This window comes from Ruditapes philippinarum, unplaced genomic scaffold, assembly GCF_026571515.1.
Source record: "Ruditapes philippinarum isolate M1 unplaced genomic scaffold, ASM2657151v2 ctg2090_1_1_1_1, whole genome shotgun sequence".
NCBI lineage: Eukaryota > Metazoa > Mollusca > Bivalvia > Venerida > Veneridae > Ruditapes > Ruditapes philippinarum.
The window spans coordinates 466,401-491,247 of NW_026853161.1; the positions used below are offsets into that span (position 1 = coordinate 466,401).

A 24,847-nucleotide genomic window follows, 5' to 3' on the forward strand; every position below is an offset into this window, starting at 1 on the left:
ATAAGATTCTAGACCGACTACCGGAAGTTGACTTTTAGATAATTTAAGATCATGCGGTATGTCTTAATACCAAATATGAGTGATATCCGCGGATATCACTCATATTTAGCGAATATGACCTATATTTTACAAAGTAATTATTTTTTTATAAATTTTTCTTGATACTATGTTTTATAATAATAAAATGAATTCACATGCAAAATTGCGTTAAATTTGGTCCATAAATAAAAAAGTTATAAGTTATATTCGAATTACGTTCTATAAAAGTCATAACCGTTGCGGACAGAAGATACCGAATATGACTTATTTTTTATAAATTGATTAATTTTTTTATGATTATTTCTCGATACGATGTTTTATAATTATATAATTATTTTACATGCAAAATATCGTTAAATTTGGTCCATAAATAAAAAAGTTATAAGTTATATTCGTTGCGTTTTCTATAACAGTCATAATCGTGAAGGACAGAAGATACCGAATATGACCTATATTTTACAAAGTAATTATTTTTTATATTTTTTTTTCTTAATACGATGTATTAAAATAATAAAATAAATTTACATGCAAAATTTCGTTAAATTTGGTCCATAAATAAAAAAGTTATAAGTTATATTCATTGCGTTTTCTATAAAAGGCATATCCGTTGCGGACAGAAGATACCGAATACGACTTATTTTTTATAAATTGATTATTTTATTATTATTTTTCTTGATACGATGTTTAATAATAATAAAATGATTTTACATGCAAAATATCGTTAAAATTTGGCCAATAAATAAAAAAAGTTATAAAGTTATATTTCGAATTACGTTCTATAAAAGTCATAACCGTTGCGGACAGAAGATACGGAATACGACTTATTTTTTTATGAATTGATTTTTTTTCTCTCTCGATACTATAGTTAATAATAATATGATGTTTTTACATGCAAAATTTCGTTAAATTTGGTCAATAAGTGAAAAAGTTATAAGTTATACTTGTTGCGTTTTCTATCAAAGTCATATCCGTTGCGGACAGAAGATACCGAATATGACTTGAATTTTATAAATTGATTATTTTATTATTTATTTTTCAAGATATGATGGTTTATAATAATAAAATGATTTTACATGCAAAATATCGTTAAATTTGGTCAATAAGTGAAAAAGTTATAAGTTATATTCGTTGCGTTTTCTATAAAAGTCATGTCCGTGGCGGACAGGAGATACCGAATATGACTTATATTTAATAAATTGATACTTTTATTATTCATTTTTCTCGATACAATGGTTTATAATAATAAAATGTTAAATGCAAAATATCGTTAATTTTTGTCAATAAATAAAAAAGTTATATGTTATATTCGTTGCGAATTTTTCTATGAAAGCATATATTTGCGGACAGAAGATACCGAATATGACTTATATTTAAAAAATTGATTATTTTTATATATTTATTTTTCTCGATAACAATGGTTTATAATAATAAAATGTTAAATGCAAAAATATCGTTAATTTTTGTCAATAAATAAAAAGTTATATATATGTTATATTTCGTTGCGTTTTCTATGAAAGCATATATGTTGCGCGGACAGAAGATACCGAATATGACTTATATTTAATAAATTGATTATTTTATTATTTTTTTTCTCGATACAATGGTTTATAATAATAAAATGTTAAATGCAAAAAATATTTTAATTTTTGTCAATAAATAAAAAAGTTATATGTTATATTCGTTGCGTTTTCTATGAAAGCATATATGTTGCGGACAGAAGATACTGAATATGACTTAAAGATCATAAAGTTTTTTCTCTCCATACGATATTTTTGTCATAATAAAATGAAATAATATGCCAAAAATGGTTAAATTTGATACGTAGCGGAAAAGAGATACCGAATATGACTTTGTAAGTGACATATATCGCACGCTCTGTATGAAAGTCATATCCGTGGCGGACAGGAGATACCAAATATGACTTATATTTTATAAATTGATTATTTGTTTATGAATTGTTTGTCAAAACGATGTTCTATAATAATAATAAAATGATTTTACATGCAAAATATCGTTAAATTTGGTCAATAAGTGAAAAAGTTATAAGTTATATTCGTTGCGTTTTCTATAAAAGTCATGTCCGTGGCGGACAGGAGATACCCAAAATATGACTTATATTTAATAAATTGATTTTTTTTATTATTTATTTTTCTCGATAAAATGGTTTATAATAATAAAATGTTAAATGCAAAATATCGTTAATTTTTGTCAATAAATAAAAAGTTATATGTTATATTCGTTGCGTTTTCTATGAAAGCATATATGTTGCGGACAGAAGATACCGAATATGACTTATATTTAATAAATTGATTATTTTATTATTTATTTTTCTCGATACAATGGTTTATAATAATAAAATGTTAAATGCAAAATATTGTTAATTTTGTCAATAAATAAAAAAGTTATATGTTATATTCGTTGCGTTTTCTATGAAAGCATATATGTTGCGGACAGAAGATACTGAATATGACTTAAAGATCATAAAGTTTTTTCTCTCCATACGATATTTTTTTCATAATAAATGAAATAATATGCCAAAAATGGTTAAATTTGATACGTAGCGGAAAAAGAGATACCGAATATGACTTTGTAAGTGACATATATCGCACGCTCTGTATGAAAGTCATATCCGTGGCGGACAGGAGATACCAAATATGACTTATATTTTATAAATTGATTATTTGTTTATGAATTGTTTGTCAAAACGATGTTCTATAATAATAAAATGATTTTACATGCAAAATATCGTTAAATTTGGTCAATAAGTGAAAAAGTTATAAGTTATATTCGTTGCGTTTTCTATAAAAGTCATGTCCGTGGCGGACAGGAGATACCAAATATGACTTATATTTAATAAATTGATTATTTTATTATTTATTTTTCTCGATAAAATGGTTTATAATAATAAAATGTTAAATGCAAAATATCGTTAATTTTTGTCAATAAATAAAAAAGTTATATGTTATATTCGTTGCGTTTTCTATGAAAGCATATATGTTGCGGACAGAAGATACCGAATATGACTTATATTTAATAAATTGATTATTTTATTATTTATTTTTCTCGATACAATGGTTTATAATAATAAAATGTTAAATGCAAAATATTGTTAATTTTGTCAATAAATAAAAAAGTTATATGTTATATTCGTTGCGTTTTCTATGAAAGCATATATGTTGCGGACAGAAGATACTGAATATGACTTAAAGATCATAAAGTTTTTTTCTCTCCATACGATATTTTTTTTCATAATAAAAATGAAATAATATGCCAAAAAATGGTTAAATTTGATACGTAGCGGAAAAGAGATACCGAATATGACTTTTGTAAGTGACATATATCGCACGCTCTGTATGAAAGTCATATCCGTGGCGGACAGGAGATACCAAATATGACTTATATTTTATAAATTATTATTTGTTTATGAATTGTTTGTCAAAACGATGTTCTATAATAATAAAATGATTTTACATGCAAAATATCGGTTAAATTTGGTCAATAAGTGAAAAAAGTTATAAGTTATGAGTTCGTTGCGTTTTCTATAAAAGTCATGTCCGTGGCGGACAGGAGATACCAATATGACTTATAGATCATAAAGTTTTTTGTCTCCATACGATCTTCTTATAATTTTAAATAAAGTTAATTTGCCAAAAATGGTTTAATTTGATACATAAATAAAAATTTACATGTTTTTTTTTTGTGGCATGTTCTAAATAAAATCATATCCGTATCGGAAAGAAGTTACCGAATATAACTTTTATTTTATAAATTGATTTTTGTTTTATGATGTTTTCTTGATACGATGTTATATAATGATACAATGATTTTACACGCAAAATATCGTTAAACTTGGTCCATAAATAATCAAGTTATAAGTTATATTCGTTGCGTTTTCTATAAAAGGCACATCCGTTGTGGACAGAAGATACCGAATATGACTTATTTTTTATAAATTGATTATTTATTATTTATTTTTCTTCTGATACGATGTTTAATAATAATAAAATGATTTTTACATGCAAAATATCGTGAAATTTGGCCAATAAATAAAAAAGTTATAAGTTATATTCGAATTACGTTCTATAAAAGTCATATCCGTTGCGGACAAATATACCGAATACGACTTATTTTTTATAAATTGATTATTTTATTATTTATTTTTTCTCGATACTATGGTTAATAATAATATTATGTTTTACATGCAAAATTTCGTTAAATTTGGTCAATAAATAAAAAAAGTTATAAGTTATATTTTATTGCGTTTTCTATAAAAGGCATGTCCGTTGCGGACAGAAGATACCGAATATGACTTACATTTTATAAATTGATTGTTTTATTATTTATTTTTCTCGATATGATGGTTTATAATAATAAAATGTTAAATGCAAAATATCATTAATTTTTTGTCAATAAATAAAAAAGTGTTATGTTATATTCGTTTCGTTTTCTATGAAAGGCATATCTGTTGCGGACAGAAGATACCGAATATGACTTATATTTATAAATTGATTGTTTTATTATTTTTTTCTCAATATGATGGTTTATAATAATAAAATGTTAATGCAAAATATCGTTAATTTTTGTCAATAAATAAAAAAGTTATATGTTATATTCGTTGCGTTTTCTATGAAAGGCATTTCGTTGCGGACAGATACATATATATATTTTACAAAGTAATATTTTTTTTATAACTTTTTCTTGATACGATGTTTTATAATAATAAAGTGAATTTACATGCAAAATTTCGTCCATAAATAAAAAAGTTATAAGTTATATTCGTTGCGGTTTCTATAACAGTAATATCCGTGAAGGACAGGAGATACCGAATATGACATATGTTTTTTAAAGTTTCTGATTTTACTTAGAACTGCTAACAGAATAAAATTACATGCCAAAAAATGGTTCAATTTGATACATAAATAAAAAAAATTTAATGTCATATCCGTTGCATGTTCTAAATGAAGTCATATCCGTAGCGAAAGAAGAAACCGAATATGACTTTGTAAGTTACATATATTAATTGCACGCTCTGTATAGAAGTCATATCCGTGGTGGACTGAAGATAGCGAATATGACTTTTATTCTATAAATTGATTTTTGTTTTATGATGTTTTCTTGATACGATGTTATATGATGATACAATGATTTTACACGTAAAATATCGTAAAACTTGGTCCATGGTCCATTAATAAACAAGTAATAAGTTATGTTTGTTGCGTTTTTTAAAAAATAAAAATCCTATCCGTAAAGAACAGAATATACCGAATATTGCTTATATTTTATAAAGTAAGTGTTTATTTTGTCTGGATGTAATATTTAATATCAATGAAATAAAATAACATGCAAAAATAGTAAAATTTGGTCCATTAATAAAAAAATATTAACAAAAAGTTTATGTAGCATATCAGTCACTTTTATTTTTAAAAAAGTCACTTTAACACGGTGGTTTTTATATCAAAAGGGGGAATTGGCCTTATTTCAACAGAAGCGACTAATAAACAGAATATAATTTAATTTATAAATTCATACATTTTTTTATAGCGACTTTCAATCTACTACATGTTAAGAAAATTCTGTTAACATTCTCTTAAAATGCATGTAAAAACATCATATTATTATTAACAATAGTATCGAGAAAAAAAAATCAATTTATAAAAAATAAGTCGTATTCGGTACCTTCTGTCCGCAACGGTTATGACTTTTATAGAACGTAATTCGAATATAACTTATAACTTTTTTATTTATTGGCCAAATTTAACGATATTTTGCATGTAAAATCATTTTATTATTATTAAACATCGTATCAAGAAAAATAAATAATAAAATAATCAATTTATAAAAAATAAGGCGTATTCAGTATCTTCTGTCCGCAACGGATATGCCTTTTATAGAAAACGCAATGAATATAACTATTAACTTTTTTATTTATGGACCAAATTTAACGAAATTTTGAATGTAAATTTATTTTATTATTTTAATACATCTTATTAAGAAAAAAAACTATAAAAAATAATTACTTTGTAAAATATAGGTCATATTCGGTATCTTCTGTCCTTCACGGATATGACTGTTATAGAAAACGCAACGAATATAACTTATAACTTTTTTATTTATGGACCAAATTTAACGACCCCGATATTTTGCATGTAAAATAATTATATTATTATAAAACATCGTATCGAGAAATAATCATAAAAAAATTAATCAATTCATAAAAAATAAGTCATATTCGGTACCTCCTGTCCGCCACGGACATGACTTTTATAGAACGTAATTCGAATATAACTTATAACTTATATATATATTTATGGACCAAATTTAACGCAATTTTGCATGTAAATTCATTTTATATTATTATAAAACATAGTATCAAGAAAAATTTATAAAAAAATTATTACTTTGTAAAATATAGGTCATATTCGGTATTTATAGTGTATTTATAGTGATATCCGCGGATATCACTCATATTTGGTATTAAGTCATACCCAAGATCATGTGTTGTTGTTATTAAAACTACAACTAAATTCTTGAATACAAAAAAACGAATGTAAACAAATTGTTGATATACATTACGAAAGCAGGTAAAGTTGTAATGATATCTGAGTTGGGATGTTATGACAAGCAAAAATTTGCAACTAAATTCGAACTCTCATTAACAGGATTTAGAAATCATAAATTTTCTAGAAAAATAATGAAGATAGATTTAGATCTATTTCTTTTAAACTGTGTTTGTTTATTGAGCATAATATTATGTATAACATAAATGGAAAGAAAAATAATTGGTTACTGTCACATTTGTGAGAATTATTTCCTCTTTTTCATGTTTATATGAGTTATTATGGAAAAGAGTCAACTCGGCCCTTAGTCCAATAGATTAGACGGTACAGGCTTGTTATAGTTTTATGTTGGTCAAGCCTGACGTCTAATAGTTATTGCTCATAAACGCGTAGCATTTTGAAAAAATGAAAAAAAGGTATGTTCACTTGCCTTTCAAGCTTAATTCAAAAGCTTATCTTCTGTTCTTTCTATTGCATGGTCTATCATTAACAAAAACTTTCAAACAATGCACTTATGAATTAAAAATAAAATGTAAATAGCAGTCTATTTCGCTCATCGGCCATACTGGTTAAGTAAAGCGTTTTACAGATTGATTCCAATTTTTTGAACGGAAAAATATATTCGAACACACTGGCGGTGCATGGGCAATTATTTCGTTGAAAAAATATTTCGTTATATTGTTCTGACTCATTTAAACGCTTGCATATGAATTAGCCAATCAGATTTCGCGCACTGTATGGCGGCCATTTGTATATCGGGTGTACAAGGAATTAAATGAGAGGATTTAATAATGACTTTTCGGACGTGACAGTTCAATTATTTTGATAAAAGGTATTCATTTTTTAGTTTTGTTCATGAATAAGTCAAAATTAATGTAAATACACGCTGTTTTAATTGTTTAAATTCATTAGATCTAAATCGATGTCTAATGTCATTTTTTTGCTACACGATTTTGCAAAGATCTGTTAAGACCTAACGTAACATGGAAAATGAAAAATGTAAAATCAGACTTCCCGAAAGTTGAAAAAAACTGTCAGACATTTGGTCTGACAAACCATGAAAATCTGTCGGACCGAAACGAAATCTGTCGGACCAAATAAAATTGATCAAAATCAAAGAATAACTTGTGTTTGTATTTCTAAGACACATTTTGTTTTTAATTTTTTCGCCGTAAAAATCGGCACATTCCTTACAGCGCATTTTCATCTCCTCCCTATCATACACCAACGATTCACTGTCTTGCTTCTATTTTTCATTAAATTTTGTCTCAGATCTATTCTTTTTATCCTTATACTGCTGTTCTGCCTGTTCCTCTGACGTAGATTTTTAATTTTTCCAAGGTTTCTCACCTTTAGCGACGCCATTTTGTATACATGCGGCTTGGATAAAAGCCGGACAGTCGGACCGATCCGGAGTAAAAACTCGTCGGACCTGATCAAAATTTATCGGACATGTCCGTCGGACCGACGTATTTCGGGAAGTCTGTAAAATATCAGATTAATGAATGATAAATTGTTAAGGTAAATGAATAATAAGAAATATCTTGTTATTATTTTATAATTATACATTGTAGAGCGGGTTCGGGTATTTGTGAACCGTCGGCTATTTGTGGACAGAGCTGGTTTTCTTATTTAATAACATAATTCTGGACTACAATGACCCCAAAATTTTAATCGAGTACATCCTTTTCGTTTCCGGTTGTCTGCAAAACGTCCCGCCAAACGGTAAGTTCAAATATTTATTATTTTCCTATGCTTTCCTTATATTACGCGCACCTCTTAAATAACGTCCATGGAACATTTAACTATAACACCGTTTTGAAATCATACCTAGCGGCGCTCGCATTATGTATGCGTCACTATATGATTAAACCTTACCACAAGCGTGTTGTCAAAGCAATATCTGCGTTTGATTTATCCATAATGATGGTTTACTAACACCCGACAAGAATTTCTTTAAGTCGGCTATTAGTGAACCATATAGAGTCTACACAACAAACTAAACTGATGAATTATGTTAAACTTCATAACTCTGTGTTTTACACAAAATAACCCATCAGTTAAAATGCATAACTTCAATACATTTATCGATTTTCTGTTTTAAAGTTCATCTAGCTCTTCTTATTATTGCATTTTATAACATCGCGTCACATAATAAAAATTTATTTAAACTGGAAATAGTTTACAGAACATTCATAATTCAAAAAATTTAAAAGGGCTTTGATTTTCAACGAGTGTTGTTAAATTAAACTGCTTTAAAGAAATCACATCCACCTTTACCGTTATTTATATCATATGATATATTACATTGGGACACTCACGAACATTATTTTAATTTGTTTTACTTTTTTAAACAATTGCAGGTAACAATGAGTCAACAATTAAAAGTACGAAAAAGATACTCAGATGAAACTTTGCAGCATGCCATTGATATGGTAAAAAGTGGTTCAATGTCGCTGAGGAGAGCAGCGTTAGCTTTTCAAATTCCAAAAAGCTCTTTGTCCAACAAGGTTAACGATAAAACTCAAGTTGGTTGTAAACCCGGCCCGTCATCTGTACTGTCTGAGGTGGAAGAACAATACATAGCTACTTGGGCGATACATATGGCAAAGATAGGCTTCGGGCGTAATCGCAATGAACTTCTTGATACTGTGAAACAAATTCTTGATGCAGAGGGTCGGACTACACAGTTTAAGGACAACCGCCCCGGAAAAGACTGGTTTTACGGATTTCTTAGGCGCCACCCAGAAATATCAGAGCGTGCACCTCAACAGCTTATCAAAGAAAGAGCTATAATCACTCCTGCTAAAGTAGAAAAGTGGTTTAAAGACTTTTCTAATTTTATGGCAGAAGAAGTCAAAGACCCTTCTTTATGGATGGACCCATCTAGATGGTTCAACGCTGATGAGTCAGGCTTCCCCCTCTGTCCAAAGAGTGGAAAAGTTTTGGCTCCGAGAGGAGTACCAAATGTATATAACTTTACTTCTAGTGACAAGACACAAGTTACAGTCTTAGCTTGTATGAGTGCAGCTGGTTACTATCCGAAGCCCCTAATTGTGTATCCTGGGAAACGGTTTGCTACGAATCCACTTGAAGGTTTTCCTGAAGCTGTCATGGGAAGAACAGAGAACGGGTGGATGGATTCGGAATTATTTGTAACCTGGTTGAGAGATGTTTTTGTGCCTGCATTAGATGACAGAGCTATAAAGCGTCCAGTCGTTCTCTTTGTAGATGGCCACTCTACTCACTCAACATTGTCGGCTTCAAAATTTTGTAGAGAACAGGAAATTATTTTATACTGTTTGCTCGAGCATGCCTCACATTTGATGCAGCCATGTGACCTTAAGCTGTTCAGTTCCTTAAAGGAATCCTGGAAATCTGCTGTCAGGGCATATCAAATCTCCAACATTGGCGAATATGTGACAAAAGCCAAATTTGCATCTGTTTTTAAGACAGCCTGGATTAAATCTACAACAATAGAGATAGCAACAAAGGGTTTTCGGGATAGCGGTCTCTTCCCCCTTGACAGTAGAAAGGTTTTGGGTACATCTAAAATGGAACCAAGTCAAGTGTTTTCTTCAAAACCCGTTCCGACCTCTGCATCAGTGCCTGCAGTATCCACAGCAACACTTTCACCTGTAAGCAATGGAATTCCTTCTGATGTCCCAGCTCCACCTGAAAAAGAAACAGAAACAGACCAGAACTATAATATAGTAGACATAACATTGCAGCAAAGCCAATCCACAGCTGAAAGTGATGTTAATCCTGATAAACTACAAACTGCTGGTGCAAGCGATAGAATTCAAGATGAAAAAGTCAGCGAATCGTTTAGGGCTATTTTAAAAACACCATCAACAACACAAAAAACTAAATCAAAATCTGAACGTATTGCTCTTCCAAAAGCAATTTCAGGCCAAAAGTTCCATGATTTGCTAATGGAAAAACAGCAGAAAAAAGAAGAAGAAATAAGAGCAAAGGAGCAACGAAAAAGGGAAAGAGAAGAACGTAAACAAAAGAAAGAAGAGGAGAAGGAAAGGAAAAGAAAGGAGCGAGAGGAAAAGAGAGAACAACGAATGAAAGAAAATGAGCTGAAGAAAAAACTGAAAATGACCAAGAAAGTGCAGAAAAGAAAACACAGCTCTTCTGATTCTGACACTGATTCATCTGAGGAGGTAGCATATGATGATGACGCATTACAAGATGTAGATGTTGATATCAAAGACACTAAATGTTATGCATGTGGTGTTGACTTTGATGGGGAATACGAGAACTGGGTGTCTTGTCATAACTGTCCGAGATGGCTCCACAGGGCTTGTGTTTCTACAATTGATCTGATTTCAATGAGCGAATCGGAACTTGCTGATTTACAGTTCGAGTGTGACTATTGTTAAATGTTAAGTCTGATAGTCCTTTGTTTGATGAATGTTGTTTTCTTCATGAAATCACTATGTTAATTTAAATTACAGTTTTTTAGCCGTTTGATGTTTCCATGACAGTATTACTGTTTTCGTTTAAACATATTAATGTAACGCCGTTCTAAGAAACTGCTATAATGAAATTTTTGAGTTTTCAAATTGTTTATGAAATGATACAAATAATAAATTTACCTGTTACTTGTGCATTATCGTTTTTTTAAAAATCCAAAAGTGTCCACTAATACCAGACAGCATGTTCAGTTATAGCAGAAAGGTTCAGTAACTCCCGACTGTATGTGTACAGATATCATACACATTATTATAGTTAAACGGCCACTTGACAAGCCCCGGTACAATAAATACCGACGCCAAATGAATATACTACATAATTCTAACTTAATTTTGATGAAATGCTGATAAAAGACATCTCTGTTGAAATTAATGCTTAAGTGTCCACTAATACCCGAACCCGCTCTACCTCTGCTGAAATAAAGTATATTAGAGAAAAAAAAGTTATTTATTTGTCTTGCAGATTCGATAAAATTAATATAGACACAGGCACGATTATCAAACCTGGGAAGAAAAAATATGAACAGATTGATAAAATAACTTCATATTTTTTCTTCCCAGGTCCGATACTTGTGCCTGTGAATATAGATATAATAAAAATGTGTTTCCTTAGATGCATTTTGTTTGTAAAGTAATTTTCAAAAAAATTAAAAAAAACGTGTTTACTTAATAGCATAAGCTTCTAATTAATTGCAGGTGGTCACTAATCAAATTTGAATGAATAAGTCAATCATAATTATCACCTAATTAATCGGTATATTTAACATACACATTGATTGATAATAATAGCCCGTGACAATAGGAGTCCTTTGATGTCCTTTACCCATTTTTAAAAGTGGGCCGAGTTGACCCGTGCCGAGTTGGAATAGGGCCGAGCTGACTCGGGGGCCGAGTATGTTTTAGGGCCGAGCTGACCCGGATTCGTTATTATGACACATAATTTTCCAAGTCCTTAACTGATAATATTTTTTCCAGATAAATGTACCATTTGATGTAGGTTTAGACAACTAAACTTTGTGCAAAAGTTCAGATCATTCGTGCTCTTTGTTTTTCCAAAATAATTATTCAAATTGTAAAAAATTGTAAAAAACGCTTTTCACTCAAATCGGGCTAAGAAGAGCATAAAAATATGATTTACAATTTAATTCAAAGTATATTTCTTAACTATCTTTGCATATATTTCTGTTTAAAGAGCCCCAGCTCATTTATGTAAGAATTCAAATGTTATGTTTTTAGACGTTCAAACCTCAGTGGAGTCCCTCTGTATAAAATATACAAAGTATAAAACAAAATAAGTCAAATAATTTCTTTATGACCCAATACATTGCGTCAACACCTGTCAGCATACATAATTATCATTCAGTTTTCAAAGGAAACTTAAAAGTATAATTAATGTTCAGTGTCAAAGAATTGTCAAGTATTTATGCCAGAAACAGAATATTATATCCAAATGTATAGAATAAAGGTAGTGGTGCAATATTTTTGAGCAAAATGAAGATGTTGGACACATTTCTGTTAAGAATTTTACATTGCAAAATATTTTTTAAGGACTTTAAAAATTATTTGTCATATATAAACATGAAAAAGGGGAAATAATTCTCACAAAAGTGACAGTAACCAATTATTTTTCTTTCCGTTTTATAATTATACAAGTAATATATTATGATGCTATATTATGCTCAATAAGCAAACAAAGTTTAAAAGAAATATCTTTATTATTTTTCTAGAAATGTGATTTTTTAGTTTGACTATACAAAGTATATGGAAAGATGTCCTACTCGCCCCTGCGTCCGCATCCAGATTTCAGATTAAAGTTTTGATGCAGCAAAAGATACATCGGGGTTGCCAGAAGGGGGATATGCCCCCTTCTGTTTGGGGGGTTTGAAGGGGGGCGGAGTCCCCCTCATCGCCAAGAAAATTTTGGACTTGTGAGAGGCTTAAATTTATCCCAGGTCAATCATAAGGTAACGTGTAACCAACGCTGAAAAGCCTTTGACTCTATCTCAATCCCTTGAGAAGTTGCAGCACTTTGAAATAAATTTTGATGGAAAAAATCGAGGCAAAATAGTGATTTTTGGCAATTTTGAGATGTCCCCTCGTTGCCACGGTAACAGGAAATTTAAGACTGAGCATGTCGTTACAAATGCAATGGTCCAGTCAACATTTGTGCCAAGTTTGATAAGTATTGAAGCATTTTTCATAGTTTCACAGCAGTTTGAACTTGTAACAGGAGGCTTTTCAGTGAAAATGGCCATTTTTCACAATATGCTCATGGGGGAAAGGGTTAAGATATCAACTTCAAATATATGTTACTTATCATCAACCACATCTTATGTGACAAGGTTTATAACTCTAGCACCAATATTTTCAGATTTATCTCCCCTTGAACTTAGAATTTTCCTTAAAAAATACTATTTTTTACTGTTTCTTCCTTGTTTCTTGTTGGATCAACTTCATACTTCAAATATATGTTTCTTATCATCATCCACATCTTATGTGACAAGGTTCATAACTCTAGGGTTAATATTTTCAGATTTATTTTCCCTTGAATTTAGAATTTTCCTTAAAAAATATTATTTTTTACTGTTACTTTTTTATTTCTTAAGGGACCAACCTCATACTCCAAATATATGTACCTTATCATTAACCACATGTTATGTGACAAGGCTCATAACTCTAGCACCAATATTGCAAGAATTATCTCCCCATAAACTTAGATTTTTTTACTTGAAATTGTTATTTTTTACTATAACCTTTTTAGTTTTAAAGGTATCTACCTCAAACTTCAAATACTTATTCCTTATCATCAATTATATCTTATGTGACAAGGTTCATAACTCTTGAAGCAATAGCTACAGATTTATCTCTCTTTGAACTTAGGATTTTCTTTAAGAAATATTATATTGATTGCTTCACTTTTTAAGGTATCTACTTCAAACTTCAAATATATATTTCTTATCATTACACACATGTTGTGTGACAAGGTTCATAAGTCTAGCATGACTATTTCCAGAATTATTCCCCTTGATCTTGGAATTTACGTTAACAATGTTATTTTTTACTGTACTTAAAACATAATTATACATATGATTTTTCTTTCATAGTTTTGTCTTCCTAACTGTGTCCAGTATTTTATTAGTCGAGATTGGCTGTCTCCTGTGACAGCTCTTGTTATGTTATAAGCTCGATTGGGTATTTTTACCAGCCTCTTAAAGACTTCCAAGAGAAAGAATAAAGTGTGCACATGTAGATGTAGGTGTTCCGTGCGACACAATTATAGTAGATTTTATGGGAATATTATTGTCTATTAATACTGCCCAAGGGACAATATAAGCCTTGCCCTGGGGGTCATGAGTAAAAATATTAAGAAAATGGAATAAAAATCTACTAGAATTTAAACCTCCTAACTGGGTTATGTATAAATCAGAACAAAGGGAAGTAACCCGACCATGTATTCTTTTCAAGATCTCACTGAAATCCAATGTCAATCCTGAACATGTTGATTTAATGTCATAAATACAACATTGTTTAAAAATTGTATACAGTTTCTTGATGTGGCCACATATATTCAATGTTGATTCAAGTCAGGTGTGGGGTCATAGGTGGGGTCATAGGGTTGTATATATTTATATACATGTACATGTATTGTCAAAACAGAGCTTCTCCTCTTTATACACAAATGGCAAAAAACATTGTCTAGACTGGACTGCTGATACCATATGTTTTCCGCCAATGGATCATGAGTTTTCCTTACATTTAAGATAAGAATAACTAAATATCATATCTTCAAAAAACAACAAGGGCTTGTTTTGTTAGGCCTTTTTGATATTCTGCATTGCAATTTAAGGCAAGTAATGTATTTACTTACACATGTACCATGATTGTTTAGAGTGGTATATTTGCATATTTAATTGCCTAGTATGATGTTAGACAAGAATGTTATACATAATTATCAACTCTTCCTTTACAGACTTACATTACAACTTGATTTGAGGGCATTGTCATGGAAGAAACAAAAGATGATATATGTGAGAAATTGGACAAAGTCTTGCTGGAATTTTTCGAAACATTGACAAAGATATATCAAAACCAAGCCATGCTTGACCAATCAATGAAATCTGGATATCTGAACTTATCAAGAGCAAGGTAGGCATGTGCTTTTTCCCAGATTTTGAAAGTGACATTGTCTTACTTTGTAATAAAACCCTTAAAAAATAAGCTCAATTTTTCTTGAACTAAACTAGTGAAGTTTTAGCTTTATTTTATTTCACCTAAAATTGTGAAAATTTGTTTTGATAACTTGATTTCATCAATTTGGAATATTTTTGTATATTTTTTGTTAATTAAGTGAAACTACTTAATACAAATTGAAATTTTGTGGCAGTTAACCGAAGAATGTTAAAGTGGCATTTCAGTCAGTTCTGAAGTATTCATGTTAGGGTGCCTCCTTCATATTGTGAAGGTACCTTTATAAAGACACCTGTTATATAGTGATTAGCCTTGTAGGCCTATTAATTAACAAATTATGGAATCCATTGCTTAGTTTATTGTAGGGGTCAATTTATAGCTCACTGTTTTTGGTTCTATGTTCTACATGAGTACCTGCTTATGTACAAAATAATACTCAGAGGGCAATAAAGCAGTCCTACCCAACCAGATATTTGCTTGTAACTTCTCACATGTTTTTGACATCACAATTCAAGGCCCATAACTCTGACTACTTTTTGTGTCGCCTGCTGCAGAATAGTGACATAGAGATCACTTTTCAGTTGCCAGTCCATCCCTCTGTCTGTCTGTTTGAATGTCACAAAACTTATCCAGACTTCTTTTCAAAAACTACTGGTGCTATTCATCCAAACCTTACAGGAATAGCAAGCAGCAAGACCTGTTGTGCATATCGTTGGCAATTTCCACTTTAAAGATTTCATTTATTGATTTTTATGCCTCCTTTGAAGAAGAGGGGGTATATTGTTTTGCTGATGTTGGTTGTTTTAAGGTCGGTCAGTAGATCACATGGTTTCTGCTGATTATCTTGATTATCATCCGGTTCGTTTTTGAATAATTTTTCTGTCACCATTTTTTCCGAAGATATCGTTCTCCAAAGTCAAGCGCTTGTTGTTGCAGCTGATTATCTTGAAAACTATTCCACTTATTATCTTGAAAACTATTCATCACAAAGTCTTCATTTTTCACACAGTGATTGGTCATAACTCGTAGATGTCTCCTTTTGATTTTGGGGTCACTAGGCAGGGTTGTCATTAAGAGGCGGCAGGAGGCCAAAATGACTGTCTCAAATGCATTATGGGCCGCCTCAAAATTAAGAAAACACTCTTTGTTATGCTTGATAAAAACAGAAATGGCCGCCTCAAGTCCAAAACAAACCTTCTGCGAAAAATGTTACTGACAACCCTGCTAGGTCAAAGGTCATGGTCAAAGGGGCCTTAAATGTCAGAATGGTTTCCGCTTATTATCTTGAAAACTATTTATCACAAAGTCTTCATATTTCACACAGTGATTGGTCATTACTATTAGATGACTCCTATTGATTTTGGGGTCACTTGGTCAAAGGTCAAGGTCAAAGGGGCCTAAAATGTCAGAATGGTTTCCGCTTATTATTATGCTCCCCGAAAAATTTCGGGGGGCATATAGTTGTCGGGTTGTCCGTCAGTCCGTCCGTCAGTCCGTCCGTACGTATGTCCCAAATTCCGTTTCCGATCAATAACTAAAGAACCCTTAGGCCTAGGAACTTCAAACTTGGTATGGTATTGGTCATGACCAGCAGATGACCCGTTTTGATTTTGGGGTCAAGGGGTCAAAGGTCAAGGTCACATTGACCTTGTAGGTAAAAACGGTTTCCAATCAATAACTAAAGAACGCTTAGGCCTAGGAACTTCAAACTTGGTATGGTGATTGGTCATGACCAGCAGATGACCCCTATTGATTTTGGGGTCAAGGGGTCAAAGGTCAAGGTCACATTGACCTTGTAGGTAAAAACAGTTTCCAATCAATAACTAAAGAACGCTTAGGCCTAGGAACTTCAAACTTGGTATGGTGATTGGTCATGACCAGCAGATGACCCCTATTGATTTTGGGGTTTAGAGTTTAAAGGTCAAGGTCACATTCACCTTGAAGGTAAAAACGGTTTCCAATCAATTACTAAAGAAGGCTTAGTCCTAGGAACTTTAAACTTGTGTGGTGATTGGTCATGACCAGCAGATGATCCCTATTGATTTTGGGGACAAGGGGTGAAAGGTCAAGGTCACATTGACCTTGTAGGTAAATATGGTTTCCGATCAATAACTAAAGAACGCTCAGGCCTAGAAACTTCAAACTTGGTATAGTGATTAGTCATGACCAGCAGATGACCCCTATCGATTTTGGGGTCAAGGAATCAAAGGTAAAGGTCACATTGACCTTGTAGGTAAAAACAGTTCCCGATCAATAACTAAAGAACGCTTAGGCCTAGGAGCTTCAAATTTGGTATTGTGATTTGTCATGACCAGCAGATGACCCCTATAAATTTTGGGGTCAAAGGGTCAAAGGTCAAGGTTACATTGACCTTGTAGGTAAAAACGGTTAACCTTAGGCCTAGGAAGTTCAAACTTGGTATGGTGATTGGTCATGACCAGCAGATGACCCCTATTGATTTTGGGGTCAAGGGGTCAAAGGTCAAGGTCACATTGACCATGTAGGTAAAAACAGTTTCCGATTAATAACTAAAGAACGCTTAGGCCTAGGAACTTCAAACTTGGTACGGTGATTGGTCATGACAAGCAGATGACCCCTATTGATTTTGGGGTCTAGTGGTCAAAGGTCAAGGTCACATTGACCTTGTAGGTAAAAACATTTTCCGATCAATAACTAAAATACCTTTAAGCCTATGTACTTCAAACTTGGTATGATTATTGGTCATGACCAGCAGATGACCCCTATTGATTTTGGGGTCAAAGGCCAAGGTCACATTGACCTTGTGCGAAAAACGGTTTCTGATCAATAACTAAAGAACGCTAAGGCCTAGGAACTTCAAACTTGGTATGGTGATTGGTCATTGGAGCATATAGTCGTCTGGTTGTCCGTCTGTCAGTCCTTCAGTCCGTCCGGAATTCGTGTCTGGCCCATAACTTTGTTATTTGAAGATGGATTTTAAAACTATTTCACAGAAATAATCACCATATTGAGAGGACGTGTCGCGCGCAACAGTTCGCTACCTTGAAGGTCAAGGTCACAGCATGACCTCGAAGCAAAATTGTGTCCGGTCCATAACTTCATTATTTGAAGTCGGATTTTTAAACTATTTCACAGAAATGACTTCCATATTGAGACAACGTGGCGCGCGCAACATTTGGGTCGCTATCTTGAAGGTCAAGGTCACAGCATGACCTTGCAGCAAAATCATGTCCGGCCCATAACTTCGTTATTTGTAGTCAGATTTTAAAACTATTTCACAGAAATTATCACCATATTGAGATGAGGTGGCGCGCGCAAGATTTGGGTCGCTACCTTTAAGGTCAAGGTCACAGCATGACCTTGCAGCAAAATCGTGTCGGGCTCATAACTTTGTTACTTGAAGTCGGATTAACAACTTTTTCACAGAGATAATCACCATATTGAATTGACGCGTAGCGTGCAACATTTGTGTCGCTACCTTAAGTTCAAGGTCACAGCATGACCTTGCAGCAAAATCATGTCCGGCCCATAACGTCGTTATTTGAAGTCGTCAGTTTTACAACTATTTTACAGAAATGATCACCATATTGAGACAATGTGTCATGCTCAACATTTGGGTTGTTTTTACACTTTGAACTTTGTCTGTGACATAACTGTGACACTACAAGAGGTTTACCTTCCTGTGTCCAAAACCTATTCGGGGAGCATCACCCGGTTCAACCGCCTCTTGTTATCTTGAAATCTATTCATCACAAAGTCTTCATTTTTCACATAGTGATTGGTCATAACTAGTAGATGACCCCTATTGATTTTGGGGTCACTAGGTCCAAGGTCAAGGTCAAAGGGGCCTTAAATGTCAGAATGGTTTCCGCTTATTATCTTGAAAACTATTTATCACAAAGTCTTCATATTTCATACAGTGATTGGTCATTACTAGTAGATGACTCCTATTGATTTTGGGGTCACTAGGTCAAAGGTCGAGGTTGCATGGGCCTTAAATGTCAGAATGGTTTCTGCTTATTATCTTGAAAACTATTTATCAGAAAGTTTTCATATTTCACTACTGATTAATCATAGAAAGTAAAAGACCCCTGTTGATTTTTAGGTCGCTGGGTTAAAAGTCATGATCACAGGGGCCTTTAATGATAGAATGGTGTCTGCTTATTATCTTGAAAGCTATTTATGACAAAGTCTTCATATTTCACATAGTGATTGATTGGTTACAACTAGTAGATGACCCCTATTGATTTTAGGGTAACTAGGTCAAAAGTCAATGTCGCAGGGAAATTAAATTTCATAATGGTGTCTGCTTATTATCTTGAAAAGTATCTCATAGTCTTCATATTTCACATACTGATTGGTTATAATTAGTAGATGACTCCTTTTTTAACTAGGACAAAGGTCAAGGTCACAGGGGTTTTTAATGTCAGAATGGTTTCCACTTATATTGTCTTAAAAACTATTTATGACAATAAGTCTTCATATTTCACATCATGATTGGTCATAACTATTCAATGGTCCTATTGATTTAGGGGTAACTAGGTTAAAGGTCAAGGTCACAGGTGCCTTAAATGAGCTTTTTAAATGTCAGAATGGTTTCCGCTCATTATCTTGAAAACTATTTATCACATAGTCTTCATATTTCACATATTGATTGGTCATAACTAGTAGATGTCCCCTATTGATATTGTCAAAGGTCAAGGTCACAGGGGCCATAAATGGCAGAATGGTTTTAGCTCATCATGAAAACTATTTATCACAATGTATTCATATTTCACATATTTATTGGTTATAACTAGTAGGTGATTATTTTGTCTTTTTTTCCATAAGTGAACACTTTCATGTGCCCATTTATAGCAAGTTTCTGTAACCTAATTACCAATAATGTGAATCAAGGGCTAGAAAGTGGGGCATATGTGCGGTTCGACATTTCTTGTTATTTTTAAAGTTTGTCCAGACTTCTTCTGTTCTCCTAATGAGACAATTTAAAAGAAGAATGTTAATCAATTTTGAGTCTCCTGCTACACAGTAGCTGCAACATGCTTAAAAAAGCTGCAACATGTAGGTGACACATATGATCACTGATCGCTCTTGTGATTGAAAAATGGACATTTGTGAACATAGGAAATTCATGGCTACAGTTTTGCAATGTAGTATCAGTCTTAAGAAAACTACTGAAACTACTCTCTATAAACTTAGACACAATTTAGGGATCATGATACATGTATGAGATTTCTATCCACGACATTGATTTTTACTGAATAAAGGTCTTTTGTGAACTTTTATTGTATAATTCTATTCCGAATATCACAAAAAATATGCCAAATCCCCATGCACAGTTCCTTTTTAGCTTGACTTTTTTTGAAAAAAAAGTAGAGGTATTGTTACTTGTACCTGGATCATAACTTTTTTATTTCTTGGTGTATTGTCTTCATACTTGGCCACAACAACCCTTGGGACAAGACCTTCCTTTCAGTAGACTACACTATCCTTGACCTTCATCCATAAATGACCTTGACCTTCAAGGTCAAAAGTCCAAAATTTGCTTGTTCTTGCTATTATTGGCTGTAACTTTGTTATTTTTGAATGGATTGTCTTCAAACTTGAACATAATAATCTTCAAGGATATCCCTTAAAAATAACCAGACAGACCTTCACTCATAAATGACCTTAACTTTGAAGGTCAAATTATTGAAGTTTTCATTTTTTGGCTATTACTGATTGTAACTTTGTTTTTTTTTAATGAATGGATTACGTCTTCAAACTTGAACATAATAATCTTCAAGGATAACCCTTAAAAAAACCAGACAGACTTTGACCTTCACTCATTAATGACCTTGACTTTGAAGGTCAAATGATTGAAATTTTCATTGTTTTGGCTGTAACTGGCTGTAACTTTGCTATTATTGAATGGATCAACTTCATATTATAACAGAACATTCTTAAGGACAAGACCATGTTGTTTATCAAACCCAAATTGACTTGGGGCTCTTTAATGACCTTGACCTTGAAGGTTAAATTACTGAATTTTCTCAGATTTGTACATTAAATGACCATATATATTTATTGGTGTGTATGTATATATCATCCTCCTCCTCCTCCTCATCATCATCATCATCATCAACAACAACAACAACAACAACAAACAACAACAACAACAAACAACAACATATATAGACAAAACTAATGTGACAAGACAGGACCGAATTAATTTATAAAAAGGAAACGTTAAGATTTGTTGAAACATTTCTTTGTTTGCTTTTAGAAAAAGTGACAACAACAAGAACAACAACATATATAGAAAAAACTAATGTGACAAGACAGAACGATTAAATTTATAAAAAGGAAACGTTAAGATTTGTTCAAACATTTCTTTGTTTGCTTTTAGAAATAGTAAAAAGTCAAGCGTTGCCCCCGCCCGGCGGTGGCTCTTGTTTGCATGACAGACAATCTGCTCTAAATTATTCCTACTAACAATTTAAAATGAATTATAATGTTTTCTTTGTAGGTACAATATGGGTATAAAGGCAGTTGGTATAGAGCAGTGTGATGAGACCAAAATGTCAGCTCTTCTTACAATCAAAGTAGCCGATGACAATATATTCACTGTTGAAAATGGAGATGTTCATGACCTTGAAACAGATTTAAGTGACCTTGACTTAAAAAAGTCAGATGATAGTTCAAGGTCAACAGTTAGAAGAAGGAATGTTAATAAAACAGATGTTGAACAGGAACATATAGAGGAAATACCCGCAAGAAATGATGAAATATGTGATGAGAATAAGATTAGTATTGACAGAAGAAAGGTTGATCCACTTAGATGGTTTGGTGTGCTTGTACCGCTATCTCTAAGACAGAGTCAGTCTGACTTTAAAGCAGCAGCAACCATGGCTTTAGATATTGCTACATTGAAGACAAAACTTCAATCATTAGGACAGAAATATAAAAGCCTTCTAAAAACAAAAGAAACATTTCTATAATGTCAATAATTTATTCATTAGATTCTGTGTTACATGTTACAGAGGTAAAATAAAGGGTAGTTACATATTCTTTTGAATGTGCATTCATATGACTAGTCAACATAACCTGTTGAATGGTTGTGCAATGGAAACATTTTTAGAGTAGTCAGTACATACATTGTCGAAATGGAAATAGATATTTTATTAACATATACTCTAAAAACTCACTAAACTAGACTTAGTCGGGTCCTGACAAAATTGACGGATTAACGAGGATTCGGGATTAGTGAGGATTTAAAGTCTGGACATTCTTAACTTACTTATAAAGGCTATAGATGGATCCTTAAATTTAGTTGATATCTAATAGATAAATCTATGATTTATTCTTGAGGAGTGTAAAAAAGTAAAGACAAATATAATTATAACAATTATTTTTTAACAATTATTTTTGTTTAGAAAGTCAAAGATTTACATATGATTATATTTATATTATCTCTCTAATCCTATTTAGCTAGAGACATTTTGAATTATATTTTGTTTTTAAAATTATAATTCAAAATGTCTCTAGCTAACAGATTCTTTCATCTTTCACAGGTGCAATATATCACATGTACTGTCTATAGTTAGTTACTACTAAAAATATAAATAAAAATGTCATGCATGTTATATTTTCTATACACAGTTTGTAATAATATGCCTGATTTTGTAAGGTAAAATTACGTAGGCAAATGACAAATTATTAAGTTTTTGTCTAGTACCCAGAATACAAAGTTTCAGATTTTTCTGAGGATTTTCAAACATTTTAGTAAGAAGGGTAAAATTCTGGACTCTGAACATTTTTCTGCTGAACTAAGGATTCAAGATAAGTGGAGATCTGGTTTTGAGGGTTTTTACTGTAGTAACTACTCTTTATTATATGCCCGAAAGAATTTCGGGCATATTATGTTATACCCCCTGGCGTCCGTCCGTACGTCCGTCCGTCCGTCTGTTAGCAATTTGGTTTCCGAAGCATAACTTAAGTTCCATTTGGCCCACAGTATTCAAACTTCATAGGATGATTGCCCATATTGGGTAGAAGACCCCTATTGATTTTGGGGTCACAAGGTCAAAGGTCAAGGTCACTATTAGCTAAATACTGAAAATGGTTTCCGGAGCATAACTTAAGTTCCATTTGACCCACAGTATTCAAACTTCATAGGATGATTGCCCATATTGGGTAGAAGACCCCTATTGATTTTGGGGTCACAAGGTCAAAGGTCAAGGTCACTATTAGCTAAATACTGAAAAAGGTTTCCGGAGCATAACTTAAGTTCCATTTGACCCACAGTATTCAAACTTCATAGGATGATTGTCCATATTAAATAGAAGACCCCTATTGATTTTGGGGTCACAAGGTCAAAGGTCAAGGTCACTATTAGTGAAATACTGAAAATGGTTTCCAGAGCATAACTTAAGTTCCATTTGGCCCACAGTATTCAAACTTCATAGGATGATTGTCCATATTGGGTAAAAAACCCCTATTGATTTTAGGGTCACAAGGTTAAAGGTCAAGGTCACTATTAGCTAAATACGTAAAATGGTTTCCGAAGCATAACTTAAGTTCCATTTGACCCACAGTATTCAAACTTCATAGGATGATTGTCCATATTGGGTAGAAGACCCCTATTGATTTTGGGGTCACAAGTTCAAAGGTCAAGGTCACTATTAGCTTAATACTGAAAATGGTTTCCGGAGCATAACCTAATTTCCATTTGGCCCACAGTATTCAAACTTCATAGGATGATTGTTCATATTGGGTAGAAGATCGCTATTGATTTTTGGCTCACAAGGTCAAAGATCAAGGGATTACTATCACCTATAAACTGGAAACAGTTTTCGCTCAATAAGTATTAATCGAACTACAGCTGTAAAATTTTATAGGATTAACAGCTTTATACCCCTGACGTCTTGGTGTCCATCTGTTGTAGCATTTTTACTTACAAGATAACAACTTGATGGTGGTGCTTTGAAAACAGCAACTGTATATATACATGAATGTTCTTCAGCTATAAAGGAGGATTGCTTTTTGAAGGAGGTAATACTGTATTTAATTCCAATGTCCTCCTCACCAAAAGAAAGAGTACTTTCGGGCATATAATGCTCCGCCTAGCGGTGCTCTTGTTCAGGTACTATTGTATATGCTTAGTAATGTTTTCACCCTAGGATTTTTAAACTGAAAGCAGCATATTATATGGTTTTTACTTGGCTTACATATTTGGTTGAATGTTAAATAATTTGTTTATATATATTGATTTTTCATATAAGCCCTGTCACGACAAAACCAACATAATGGGTTTGCGACCAGCATGGATCCGCGCAGTCTGATCAGGATCCATGCTGTTCGCTTACCAACTCTATTACAAGTAGAGAAACTGATAGCGAACAGCATGGATCCTGATCAGACTGCGCAGATGCGCAGGCTGGTCTGGATCCATGCTTGTCGCAAAACCATTATGTTGGTTTTGTCATGAAGCGGCTCAATTATATATATGTTGCAATAGATTTCTTGTTCAGGCCCTAGGCTTTGTACATGGATATGTTATCCCAGACGATGTTGTTACATGATACTTATAATCTTAATTAAAATTGATTTATGCTCTTA

At 32.4% G+C, this 24,847-nt stretch overlaps 2 protein-coding genes across 2 annotated transcripts; both read left to right on the forward strand.

The window, feature by feature from the left end:
- LOC132735906 (coiled-coil domain-containing protein 115-like) lies at positions 1-24,847 on the forward strand. Its single transcript, XM_060722944.1, has 4 exons — positions 1-45; positions 6,527-6,620; positions 15,051-15,226; positions 21,756-24,847. Exons 3-4 carry the CDS (start codon positions 15,084-15,086, stop codon positions 22,225-22,227), a joined length of 615 nt encoding a protein of 204 aa, XP_060578927.1. The 5' UTR covers positions 1-45; positions 6,527-6,620; positions 15,051-15,083; the 3' UTR covers positions 22,228-24,847.
- LOC132735898 (uncharacterized) lies at positions 8,175-11,209 on the forward strand. The gene has a single exon (XM_060722932.1). It carries the CDS (start codon positions 8,966-8,968, stop codon positions 10,985-10,987), a length of 2,022 nt encoding a protein of 673 aa, XP_060578915.1. The 5' UTR covers positions 8,175-8,965; the 3' UTR covers positions 10,988-11,209.

Excerpts from the sequence above, each read along its gene's own strand:
- LOC132735906 (XM_060722944.1), top strand. The coding sequence starts at position 15,084 with ATGGAAGAAACAAAAGATGATATATGTGAGAAATTGGACAAAGTCTTG. Across the intron at positions 15,227-21,755 it reads CTGAACTTATCAAGAGCAAG|GTACAATATGGGTATAAAGG; the intron begins GTAGGCATGTGC and ends TTTTCTTTGTAG.
- LOC132735898 (XM_060722932.1), top strand. The coding sequence starts at position 8,966 with ATGAGTCAACAATTAAAAGTACGAAAAAGATACTCAGATGAAACTTTG.